At 35.7% G+C, this 13,450-nt stretch overlaps 1 protein-coding gene across 8 annotated transcripts in view; it reads left to right on the forward strand.

Moving 5' to 3' along the window:
• ZFPM2 (zinc finger protein, FOG family member 2) overlaps window positions 1-13,450 on the forward strand; it is a 311,941-nt gene that overhangs the window by 78,505 nt on the left and 219,986 nt on the right. For 7 of the 8 annotated variants that reach the window (XM_065054232.1, XM_065054235.1, XM_005510549.4 and 4 more), the window contains one exon: window positions 2,697-2,798. In XM_065054232.1, the coding sequence (XP_064910304.1) occupies window positions 2,697-2,798 (102 nt within the window). Of the gene's footprint in view, window positions 1-2,696; window positions 2,799-13,450 lie in introns of those variants that run through there. The other variant, XM_065054237.1, reaches the window with a different exon arrangement.

Genomic DNA, 13,450 nt, shown 5'->3' on the forward strand with positions numbered 1-13,450 from the left:
AAGTTTTCCTTGTTGTAAATTCTGCACATTTTGTTCTATTCCATTTGCACAGGACATGCATTAATGCATGAAAACTTGAAAACATGTAACACACCATAATTCACGAAAGGCTGAAAAAGCAAGTTAGTGAAAAGTTAAGCCATCTGCTAACATACATTTTTTAGATCTTTCCTCATCTCCCAAACGCTTAACTACTGTGTGCCGTAGGTTGTATACCTTAGCTGTAATTCTGTCCTCCTTTTGCCCTTCAGCCCAATCCTTTCGCATAAGTTTCTCCTCCTCTTTCAGTTCTGATAGTTTTGTTTGTTTGATGTTCTGGTTGGTTGCATTGATTGAAAGAATGCTCAAATTTGCATGATAACTCCAGGTTTGCATACATTATAGCCTGGAAATACTTATATTTTGGAGATAAAATTTTCCATGCTTGGGCTCTATCTAAAGGAATTCTTCTTATTAATACTTTTCTCGATTGTTGTTGTTCTGATTGAGTTCATGGAGATCTATTGTTTACCATGGAAGAAAAACATTTTCTTTAGTAGAAAAATTCCATGCAAGGAACATTTTAAGAGCTTTGTATTCTGAAAGAGCTTGAGTTAGAAACTCCTAATCAGGATTGCCCTTGCTGTGAAGTGCTTTCCCACATTTTGGAGAAAACTGGAGTTGATCTTGCCAGGTTTGAACCTTGGAAAATTGTCCTTTGTGTCTCTCCAATAAAGAGCAATTTGTTACAGCTATAAATAAGTATCTATGAAGGCAGAAATATGAAGGTAAAAATATCTGAAAAAAAAGCAAAGCTCTGTTTGGTTACTACTAAATAACTGTATAAATGCTAATTCAAAACAGGTTAGTTGTTAATAAACCAAATAATTGCTAAAACTACTTGTAAGAAACTAGATAGCTTTTTCAGCATGTGAATATTTAGGACTGTCTTCTGAAAGGTAACTCCAGGTTGAACTGAAGCATGTGAACTTCAAATGCCTGGGAAAAATATACAGTGTGTTTAACAGAAAAATTATACAAGATATCAGTGATGTCTTTTAGCTTTAAGTGCCTATAAACACTGGACTATATTTTTAGTACTACAGATACACTGAACTGCATTTTAGTTATCAAAGTCTGGAGTGAATACAGTATTGTGAGTATTGTGTTTGTGTGAGAAGTAGTTTACCAGGCTCTTATACTTAAGATTTGAAAAACTGTTTGTTTTATGAATGCAAGGAAGAATGTGTTATTATGAGATGTTACATGTGCACATAAGTTAATACTTTATGGTGTTTGTATATACTCATGTACTTGAAAACTCTGGGTCACAATCTTATCTGGTATAAATATAGCTCCAGTGATAATGGATGGGGATCTGGCATGGTTTCTTGTGATCACATTTCTTTACCTATGTTGCTAATAAAAGCTTTTGTTATCATGAGTGGGAAAAAATTACAAGTTACTGTTTTATTGCTGTGTGTTTTGCTCCTTCTTGCTCTCCGATTGTCAAATCAACAGTCTGATTTTCAGATTCTTAAATACACGTACTTACTTTTCTAGTGGTGCCACTTTTCTGTTAGACATCATTTCTAAAAAAGTTAACTTCAAGATTGCTGAAAATATTATACCATAATTCAGTCCTGTTTGACTGATGTAATTAATTGTGTACATAGTATCTTCCTATGCAAGAGTTTCTTGGATTGATGAGTAGTAGAAAATGAAAAACAAAACAACAAAGACCAAACAAACACACCCCAACCAACCAGACAAAAAAAAGCCCTACAAATACAGTAAAGTATTGGCCTGGATAAGCCCTTGGGTATGTCATTTAACACATCGCTGTGGCCAGATTATTTTGTGTTGATATCCGAAACCCTCAACCTCACTGTAATTTTTTGAGCACTTTTTAAAAATTATTTGTGCATGGAGAAGCTTTGTTTAACTGAAATAACCGCACTTTCAGTAAGGGGTTCCTCAAGTAAAAAAATAACCTTATCATAGTTTTCCATGTGTCCTATATACAGCCTTGTAGTGGATAATTACTGAAGGCAGACAGATGTTCTACAGTACTTCTGGATGGTGGAAATTCTACAGTTCATCAGAAATTTTGCATTTATTAGATAAAGCTTGATAGGGAGCAAATTATCATAGAGACTTGCTGGTAGATTATGACCTTTAAGGGCAAATTCCTTAAATACTGAAGTACCACAGCATAGCTCTCCGCTAGTTGCCTGAAAAGCAGGAACCTTTAGTAGACCATATTTTTGTACTTGGTATGTAATCCGCAATGCATAAGAAACAGTTAGGTGTCAGTTCAAGAAAACACATAACTGCAAGTGTATGTTCCTGGGGAGTAACAAGACGATTTCTTTCTCTTATTTGTGCATACAAACTTAATGACTTTCTATTCATTGGTTTACAGAACTCGATGTAAGTTGTGATTCTGTTTTTTAAGTATATGGAGTAAACACTAATTTCCAAGATTCATCTCTCCACAGAACTGGAAGCATTGAATGCTGAGGGCTTGTTTAAATCACTGGGAACTCACAGATATTTGCGTGTCTAATAATATTATTTTTTCATTTTCTCTCTTTATAGGCATGCAGATGTTTTTACTTACACATTTAAGCAGTTGTTTGGATATTGTAGGAGCTCTGCCTAAAAGTTGCTATTGAAATATGTCAATACCATATTTCTTTGATTGTTTTTTTCAGGCAATGAAGAAGGCATCCAGGAGGCAGCAGAATCTGATGCTGATGCAAGGTCAGAGAAACCAGGGCAGCTTGCTGTGGAGACTGAAGATTGGGATGGGCCAGGTAGGAAAAAACAACTGAAAAGCAAGAGAATTTTTTAAACTAGGTTCCAATTTTTTTTTCTTTTAATATTCTTATTTTAGTAGATGTGTTATGCGTTGCATTGATTTTTTAAAGGACTGTTTCTTTGTGATCCTTTCAAGTTCAGGACATTGATGAATAAGTACTAAGATAAAGTTCTTGAGTAAAAAAACATTTTGGCTATACCGTTTTGTAAACTGTTCAAAATAAAATGCCTTACATACCTGTTTTATATAAAGGAAAATGTTGTTGCTGCTTGGAATTTTAGGATAAAAAAAATTATCAGTAAGTTCTCAGTTCCATGGTTATATTAAGGTAGAAGCTTTTCTGCTGTTTTCTGAAGCCAGAAGAGCAACCAAACGCCTGTCTCTGTACTCGAGCTTTGTGCCTACATTTAGAAACGTGCTGAGCTTAACAAATAGGAATGGTATCTACTGACATTTTCAAGGACTCCGTTTACCTGCTTTAGCTTGATAGAAATCATTTAGCATGCCTTGGATTGCAGTCAATGCAGTGTAATAACTTCACAATAAACCAGTAATTCATAGTAACTATTATGCACAGTGAAGTTGGTGCAAACATAGCATTGCTAAGATAGATGTGGTGGTAACATGGGAATACTTTCCAAGTATCCTTTCAGTATCAATATGTAAAACCCCTGTTGTACCATAAAAGTACTGGAGACGAGTAAATTGCATTTCTCAATTAGGCGATCGTGCAGTTGAATTCAGTGCAATGTTTTCATGGGTATGGATTCTGGAATGAGCCTTAAAAATCCATTATATTTACTATATTTTAATAGTGTTGTTGGAACGTGTACATCTGAAGCCAAACATACGCACAGGACAGCTGTATCTCTTACAGAAACTTTCCCTAAAAAGGATGAGTTCATCAAAAAGGAGTTCCAGTAATAATATTTCGTTAGAACAAAATCCTATATTTCAATCACATTTTCATCCTTTCTTGATTTTGAAAACTCCTGTATGCTCTTCTTGAAGAGAAGAACAAAACTAATGGTAATTTTCAGAAACCTGTAGCTGGAAAACATAACGCAAACAAAAATGAAGACGTAGGATGTCTAATTATTATGGTGTTATTTCAAATGTTCTTAATGATAATTCACAAATAAGTTGATATTCTGTATAAAGCACTATGGTGTTATGTGAAAACAAGATTTAGTATTAAAATACATCACCGTATATTTTATAGAAATAGAAACATCTTTGGATATCTCAGAATGGCGTTTTCCAGCTTCGTAGTAAACTGAAAGGTTGTCAATGATTAACATGTGAGTTGGTTTTAATTTTATTATCAATAAACTCTATCTGAAATAAGTATTTTTTGTTACTTTTTTGGTTTTAGTGTATTTCAACATTGTTGAATATTTTGTGGGCTGTTACTGCCTTTTATATGAGCTATCTGTCTTCTACAAATGTTGCAGAGAGATCTTTTATGACAGTATGGATCAAAAGGAGTATTTTTTATTTTGTTGGAAAAAAAAACAGTAAGCTGTGTATAGTTCTTGTAATATTTATCGGTAGTTTTGACATGGGACAAGATGGAACTCAAAGCTGAACGTGGGAAAATGCATTTTGACTTCAGAAAACTGATGACCACCAACATGAAATGAGCATTTTTGTTTTATTTAAATATTGGTTCTTTACAAGGGTATAATATGCACAAAGAAAGGAGTGGATAGATACCACATGCTGTGCTTTCCATCACGCGTGCTTTGTGAAATGAATTCGGTTATTAACTTAGACAGAAAAATAAAAAAATCAACGGAAGATCATTTTCCACCATGCAATGCAAAGAGAACTTTCAGATCCTTGGGAAAAAAAAAAACGGCTTGCAATACTTTACTTATTTAGGAACATAATTTAGCACAGCACAAACAGAATCATTAAGAACTTTTATTCAGCAACTTTACAAAGTCATAGTAGAGATGTCACCTCAAAGAGTTGATGACCTTTGTTACCTGGTCTGCCTCTGGTCTCCTTACTGAAGTGGAGCTCTCTAATCCAACAATGACTGTGTTCTGCATGATACAAGTTACTGTCAGCTGATAATGTGAACTGTGACGACTCAAGCATTCATATAAATAGTAGAGCTTTTTTGTTATTTCATTTTTTTTTTCTTTTTTTAGCACTAAGAGAACATATTGTTATTTTCAGAGCCAGTACTTGCCAGTACTGAAGTTCTGTGAGTTATTCATTAGTGAAAACTTGCTTACAGCTGAGTCAAAATTAAGCTTCTGGCATTAATTAGAGTTTTATTTTGTTTGAAAATTTGCATTGTTAAATGCTTCGCATGCGTTCCCAAGCCTTTGTAATTAGAATACTTTTATGAAGAAAAATCTAAAGTTAAATGTGCTGTAGCTTCAAAGAGTTTCTGCTGAAGCAACCTTGCAGATCACAGAGTCTTGTGACCTTCACTGACCGTCAAGGAATTGCACAAATAATGCCTATGCTCTGTAGTCACCTTGAGTGTTACCCGAATGTTTTTTAAACTATCCTCAGTTTTCATTGGTTTTGTCCTCACCTTTAAAAAATTATTTTAAATGAGGAAACTATTCTAAAATGATGGAAACTGAGGTCAGTAGACTGTATGTGAACACATAGTAAAGGACCCGATCCTTTGCCATTATAGCCAGTCCAAGGAATAGAAAAAGTCTGCAAAGCAAGACTGGGGTTAAAAAAAAAAAAAATATATATATATATATATATGAAAAAATTTGTGTTTTTTAGCATGGAAGCAGAGGTCATTTTATAGCTTTAAATATACTGTTTGCTATCAGTTGGACGGCTTGATACATGTAGATGTTTATAGTTTTATACCCTTTGTATTGTTGCTAGGATATCAGTGTATGTGGGACCAGTGCTCAGTGTTTTGACACATATTAAACAAAAGGCAGATCTCCTGCATATCTTCTACAGACCATCCATCACACGGGAGAACAGGATCATTCCCTTTTTTACTGGATATCTGTTCTATGTAAGAACAAAACCCTCCTGAACTTGGGGAACTATGAATGAAATATCCTAGAGGTTCTATGCTTTCATACCAGAACTTCATTAAAATCTCTGAAAATTTCAGATAACACGCCCCTCAACTAAAGTATTGTTGAATGCAATATAAAGAAATTACCTATTTTATGTCATCTTGAAGGACAAAGAAAAATTGTTTACAGAATTAGAAATTAGTGCTTGTTTATCATCTCGTGGTTGTGCCTGTATTGTTCAGCCCACTGTACTTGTCATTTTAAGAGACAGCAAATATGCACTGTATCAAAAGGGAGAAAAGATTTGAATGAAACAGTATTAATCATAACTTGGAAATGTTTAAGAACAATTTTTCTGAGTTTCTAAAGGTTATAATAAAAATGAAGGCAATGTTGACTTTACCTGGAAGGGAGTTTAAACAAACAAACAAAACCAAAACCCAAATAAACAAACAAAACCCCACAAAACAAAACAACACCAAAAAAACCCCAAACAACAAACCAAACAAAAAACAAACCAACCCAACACATATTAAAACACAAGCTGAAAATGAATGGGGAAACAGTGAATGTAACCAGATGCTAGGAACTGTAATACCTGACTAAAAGAAAAAAGTAAAAAGTAACTAAAAATCTCTCAGTAGCTTCATTAATGATAGTAAGATGACATTTTAAAATGTGGTAAGAAAAAAAATACTAGAAAATTGGTATTGATCTATTAGAAGTCAGGGCTTTTAATAGTTACAGGGGACAGGAAAAACGATAGAGTAATTTAAATATATCTAGCCTGCTTAAAATATATTTGTGCTGGAAAACCTATTTGTCTGTAAGTGATGACTGTACTTCTGTCAACAACTGATCGATGTGTTAAATGTGCTAAATCTGAGCTAATTTAAGCACTCTGATAGTCTCAGGATTTAGTGAACCAGGGCTGAGCCCAAAAGAGTTGTGGCCAAAGAGTATGTGTGGGTTCTCAAATCTCCTGCTTGTGTGTTTAACAGTCTTGTTTGATGGTGAAATGGGGTTCTGTGTCCTGCATTAACACTTCAAGAATGATGTTAAAATTTGAAACAGGTTTAGAGAAGCACACTAGAATATTGAAAGGATTGGTATGAAAAAGTCTAGGTCTTTTTCCTATTTATTTTATCAAATAAAATATTAAAGGACAACCTGATTTCAACCTATTTTAAATTCAGAGAGAAAATCTGATAACAATGGGCACCTTTCTAGCAAAAGTATCAGAAGATTAAATGGACATTAGAGCTCCGTAGTTTCAGGCACAAAGAACAGATTTTAGTGCTTAAAAAATTACTTATTGGAACATCTTGTGAAAAGTCATGCATCTGTCATTAGAAATATTTACATTCAGGATGAGATACTTTCCTAGAGAACATGATCCAGTTCTGTGGTAAACACTGGACTTTTAAAATAGGGTAGATTCCCCTGGGGGAGAAGTTAGACTGGCTAACCATAATAATTCCGTGTAACTAAAATGGAACGAATAAATGAATATACTATATATTACTTGTATAAATATTATACCATTTGGATGCATTTATCATGAAAAAGTACTAGCAGTCCTCCATATAAAGAACTCCCAATTTTTATTTCTCCAGTAATTGTGTATTCCAGCCATGCTAAGAATGCTAAATTCTCTGTGCTCTTCTAAATTCTGTGGTATTATTCTGTAGTGATGGAATAAAACAATACAGTAGAAGACATCCCGTACCTATTATGTGAGTAATATGCAAGGGAAAGTTCTTTCACTGTAGACAGATGGGACACAATCTACTGTTTCTGACTAAGCCAAAAACATTTTCCAAACCCACTCCACCTTCCTGTGTGCTCAGTTCTTTTGTCTTTCTTCCCACAGAGATCCCATAACCAGTGAGGGTTTCAGCTGTCGGGGAAGTTGTGTCTGCCTCTTATGACACAGAAATATTCTCTGTTTTAGCAGTTGGGGAACTCGGTATGGGGCATTTACAAGGGTGAAATTAATGCCACTCAGAAAATCTTGGTCCTGAAGAGGGATGTTTTTCTTAATTCAAATGCAGTATACTGTCAACTAGATTGTCCTTGTTCCCTACATGATTTCTTACTTTCGTAGCTGTAAAAGAACACAGCTTTCTTGCAGAATGTGCTGATTTTGTGACTTGAATAGTCTTGAAAGTCAGTCTTAGAAGTTCTTTTGAAAGGTGTCTGAATTTTTCGTAGAAAGTGAGAACATGTGATTTGTCCGCATATCCAAAATGAAAATAAAACTATGGTGGGGAAAATAAGACCTTAAACTCTCATTGTCATTTTATGTTCATTTTTTATGTATTGTTTACATTGATCTCCACATGAAGTGAAAGTTTTCCTGTGTTAAAATTCTGCCTCTAGTAAATCAGCAGAGAACAGAGCTTCTGCTATTGATAATATAAAGCAGGATGAAATCACAACTCATGTTACATCCTAGAAGACTCGCCATAACTCATATACAAATATCAGAGAACTGTTGAAAAAAAGTACAAAGAGTAGTTCAATGTAGCACACTCTAGTTTTCTTTTAATTGCTATTACAGGTTGATGTTTTTCTTAAAATGTATCAGAATGTGTAAGAAAAATACTAAACAAAAAATCAAATAGTGCTTTAAAATCATGATATACTGAGCTATGCTGCTATTCATTTCTAATAACAGAAACAGAGAATTGCTTCAGTTACATGTGGATCAGAAGAGTTCTAGTGAACGTCTGACATGCCAGATTCACAATTTACCTGCTAGAAAAGGTAGTTTGAAAACCTTTTCTGAATAGATTTCCTGTAACCATTCGCAAGAATCACTGTAAATATTTATTGATTGTTGGGTTTGCTCTGCACTATTTAGTTCAGGTTACAAAGCAAAAGCATATAATATAGATTGGAATGGTTGGTAGACCACTGCAAGATGGAAACAGACATTAATGACAGGGTTTTTTTTCCCATTTTTACCTTTTTTTTTTTTTCCCCTCCTTTTTTTTTTTTTTTTTTTTTTTTCCCTTCCTTTCTTTTTAAATCAGTCCTAAGAAGGACTTGGAGATTACTGTCCTGATTTCGTTTCTTTTTTGATTGGGGAAATGTGGTAGATATAAGATCTTGGAAATGCTATTTGATGTAAATTAACAAAAATCCATGAAACATAGTTAACCATAGATATAGTCTGACAGTAAGAAGAATATTGTGAAGAAGCAGAGGAAATCATAGAACGACTGTGTGTTACTCTGACAGTGAATCGGTATTATCTCTGCTATCAGATAATGCAGTTATCATTAATTTTCACATTTGCATTTCAATCTTTGGAAGGAAATGACTCTTGCCGGATGAAGATAAGAGCTCTGTACCACTATAATGAACCATCATTTTATCCTGATGCTTTGTATCCATATGAAAATGAGGCTGGGTGGTGGGCTGGTATATGAGGAGGGGGTAGGGGGGTCATAGAAACATTATAACAAAGTGTCAAAAAACACTACAGACTTTTGGAGCCCTTTATGAAACAAGAGGCAGTCTAAATAAATCTTCTGTAGTGAAGTGGATATTGGATTAAAAGCAGAGAGCCGGGCTGCCATACTGAGGGTTGGGAGGGGACCTGGGAGACGCAGGGGAGGATTTCTGAGGATCTTGGTCTGGTTTCCATCACTGGTTTGGAACCAGGAGGAGGCTGTGTGGACACATAATAGCAGAAGTAAGGAAGTAATGGTCATCAGGTTTGCCCTGGTACTGCAGGTCTTGTTCTGACACTTGAATACTGTTAAGGTAAGTGAAGTAAATGCTAGTGGACCACTGACTTAATGGTTTGGATTCTGATACTGGAGCCGTTTTAAGAGGTTATCTCCCCTGTGTGTTGAATACAGGACTTCAAATAATTTTCAGTCTTGCATATGGAACTGATCCAAGTCTCCAAGGACAGTAATAGTCCCAGCTGTGTTCCATTCATAGCCCAGATTTGTGTTGGTGACCTGAAACTCTATCTGCATAAGTCTGCATCATTCCATTTTAGATCTGATGATTGACTAAAACCACTGTTCCCCAAGTACCCTTGCACTATGTCACTATGTTCAACTTGTTTGACCTTTATGGTGTAGTTAGTGCCTACAATTTAGGGACTTCATCCATACATCATTGGGACTCCCTGCTAAAATCATGAACTCTTGAAGTTTGCCCCTACCCCATTGTTTGGAAATAAAACTTGAGATTCTTATGTCATCAGATGATTGTAAGAACTAATATTTAAATATATTATATTTTAAATTAATTCTTAATGTACAACCTGGGACCATTTTATAGGAGCACCAGGATATCTCTCTTGCCCTGCCCAGCCGGGACTGAGAAATTGCTCTGCTGGCTGTAGGAGCTGCCCCAGGGCCTCACCTCTCTGCTGATGAGCACATTTCTGTCTCATAATGAGAACATGTGTAAGGAAAAATAGGCTACACCCGTGTTAGTAAATTCAGTTGTGACAGAAGCTGAGTAGTGTGTACTTGTGAAGTTTTAAAATGGTACCTGGTATGATTTTGGGTGAGCCAGCTGACACTGCCCAAGCAGATACCAAGGTGCAGGGGTTACAGCATTGCAGGGACCATTCTCTGGAGGTAGTTTGTGTGCAGTCACCCATGTAAAGGCTGAGGAAATCTCCCAGCACACAAATACGGCTTTACGTGGCCTCAGTGCCCAGAACCATTCTTTGGCACATGCAATTAACCTTCCTTTACCTTCACCAGACACTTAGTACAGAAATTGGCAATTGATCTTGTTGGCAGACTGCTCCCTGTACAGGCCTGAAAGATGAGAAGGTGAGCGGCTACATGAACTCACGTGGAAGTAGCAACCAAACCTTTGCTGTCATCTTTCCCACACGCAAATTTGACTTTTGTGCTGCATGACCTACTCAGCATGTGTAATAGATAAAATCAAGTCATGGGGAGAATTTTCATTTTCTGGTCACAGCTGACAAATGAAAATGTCCACACTTTGACAAAATGAAAAGGTGCCCACTAGCCAGAAATAGTGGTCACAAGAGAAAATTGAGGTATAATATAATTCCCCTACAATCATGTGACTAGGCAATATTAAATTTTGAAAACCTAGAGATATTTTCTCTCTTGATGTAACCTCTTATGGTGACATTTGTAGCAACCCTTTCACTATTCAAGGTTCAAATATAGTGGGATTCTGTAAACTTGGGGTAAGCATTACCTCATTTGACTTGCAGCTTAAAATATCAAAAACCAGCAAGTTCATCACTGAATATTCGAGCCCTTGTCAGGCATTCCAACTGCTCTGTCAGCTGGGATGCCATTTCCTTATCATTGTTTCAGACAATTAACATGTATATGCGAATTTAAATTGAATTTCAAAATTAGTTCCTGTAGAAATGAACTTTGTTTAGAAGTAACATTTTTTGTGTGCATGTTTCACATTTGGAGTATTTTAATTTTATTTAAACAATTGTCCTTTTAGAATATTTTCATGTGCAAACTTCATTTTTATGCTATTCAAAATGCTTCAGAAATGTGAAACTATCTAAAACCTTCAAGTCTATCAAGTTTTTAGTTGATGGTATTCATTTATTATTCCTGGACCTTTATTTACCCATTTGTGAGATATTTAGTTGACATAGCAAGGCTTTTTATTTTTCAGTATGTTAGCTGTAAATTGTTCTTTGGAACCTATCTTAATATGCAAGTAAGCAAGTTTCTAGACTGTGGAGATTTGAAATTGATCTGTTATCTTCCTAAATTCTTTTGTACTTGAGGATGCCCAGCATAAGGCAATAATGTTGGCCTGACTCAAAAGGCGTTGAACTCTGAATGAAAGGTGATACACATTAGAAATGTATTCTATTTTGGTTGGCATTTACGTTTGAAGCACAAAAGACTTTGTGTTCTCTGACAAAAAGTTGATAGCTGGGAGAAGCATGTGCAAGGGACGAATGATCAGATTCACTTCGTACTTTGCTCTGGACATCATATGCTATATAGTGGATATTATGTAAAGTACAAATCCCTGTAGGTCACACGGTGAAGGACTCCTAGTCTATGAAATTCTGCAGGGAATCATTGAACATCTGCATTACAATACATTGTTTCTTGTAGTTTCATGCGCCAAGGGACCTGCAGAGGCTGCCAGAAAGCTTTGCACTTTTCAGCTGTCTCCACTGCAGTTTGGTCATAAAGGCAACATAACACCCTGGTAATTGCAAAGGACCAGGAAACAATGTCTGGTTTTGGAAACAGATGGGGTGAGAATCAAAAGGGACATGTAATCGGCCCACAACTATTTTGTTCTTTGTTGTGTTTTTCTCATTAATTCAGCTAAGATTATTGCACGCAGCATACTGCATAGCAACACTGGCTTGAACAACTGAAGGACGGATGTGTTAATGTATTAAACTATATACACATCATAGTGTTATTTACCATGCAAAGCTGTAGTCCAACAGCTGGATGCAAACACCTAGTGAGAGGTGCCAGTGACTTTATTTCTTAAATTGGCTGGTTTCATTTGGCTTCAGTGGTGTATCCTGTGTTCAGCATATCATTAAAGAAAAAAAAAATCAAAATAAATTTTCTTCCTTCCCCTTTGAAAACTGCTTTATTTACTCTCTCTTAAGACATCATATCGTAAAAGTTGGAATAATATAACTAAACCAACAAAAATGTTATCACCAGGAACCATTGTACCTCCATTCAACAGAATTAGCTTTTGCTGAGAGTAAAAAAATGAATGTGACATGCGAGTGACAAACTGGATACCAGTATTTACCCAAAAAAATAAACAGTCCAGAATGGCTCAGAGTCAGAAAAGGAAACTGGACATTGTGGTCATGGGATTGCAACAGATGTTCTCAGTATCTGTGTTTAGCTCAGTGAGACCAGCTTAGCACACATTTGGGTTTAGATTTGTAATTACCACATTTCGTTTTTTAGGGTGCTTTACCATCACATGCTCAAAAGAAAGGTACGGATTGAATGGTACATCTTATTTTCTCTCCTTGATGTCGGCTTTGAATGAGGGTGTCTGTAAATGATATTCGTAAAGTGCAATAATGATGGTCATACAGAAATGCTACAGTAAACTCTTCTATGCAATCACTCTGCTTATTCACCAACACAGCAAAAGTAAGCATGGTTTTCTTAATAGCAGCAGACCTCACTTTTGATTAGTGACAAAATCTTTAGTTATTTAAACACGGTCTAATAACATCAGTGAGAAAGCCCAGAGTGAAACATCCAGAAGTATGGCCTGGAGCTAAAACTAGTATAATATTATAGCTGTGCTGATATTTAGGTAAGCACAAGTAATAAGGATTAAAGCCCATGTTCGGAGAGCTGTGGCTGCATAATGGCCACTGTTCCCAGTTCTACCTGCAGATGGCTGATTAGCTTAGACCTTCTAAAACAGCTGTGTGGAGGGCATCTGAGCCCATGTTCTTTTGTTGTTTGTTTGTTTTCCCCAAGTATTTCAAAGCTTTCCGAATGAGCATTTTAATAATCAGGGCTGATTCCAAAACCTATTTTTTACTCTATAGCATATTAAACCATATTTGTGGAGAAGGTGGTGGTGTATGCCTATTTTGCCAGTGTAGACAAGCAGTCTAGTGTGTCTAGTGCAT

The sequence above is a fragment of the Columba livia genome, chromosome 2, assembly GCF_036013475.1.
Source record: "Columba livia isolate bColLiv1 breed racing homer chromosome 2, bColLiv1.pat.W.v2, whole genome shotgun sequence".
Classification (NCBI taxonomy): domain Eukaryota; kingdom Metazoa; phylum Chordata; class Aves; order Columbiformes; family Columbidae; genus Columba; species Columba livia.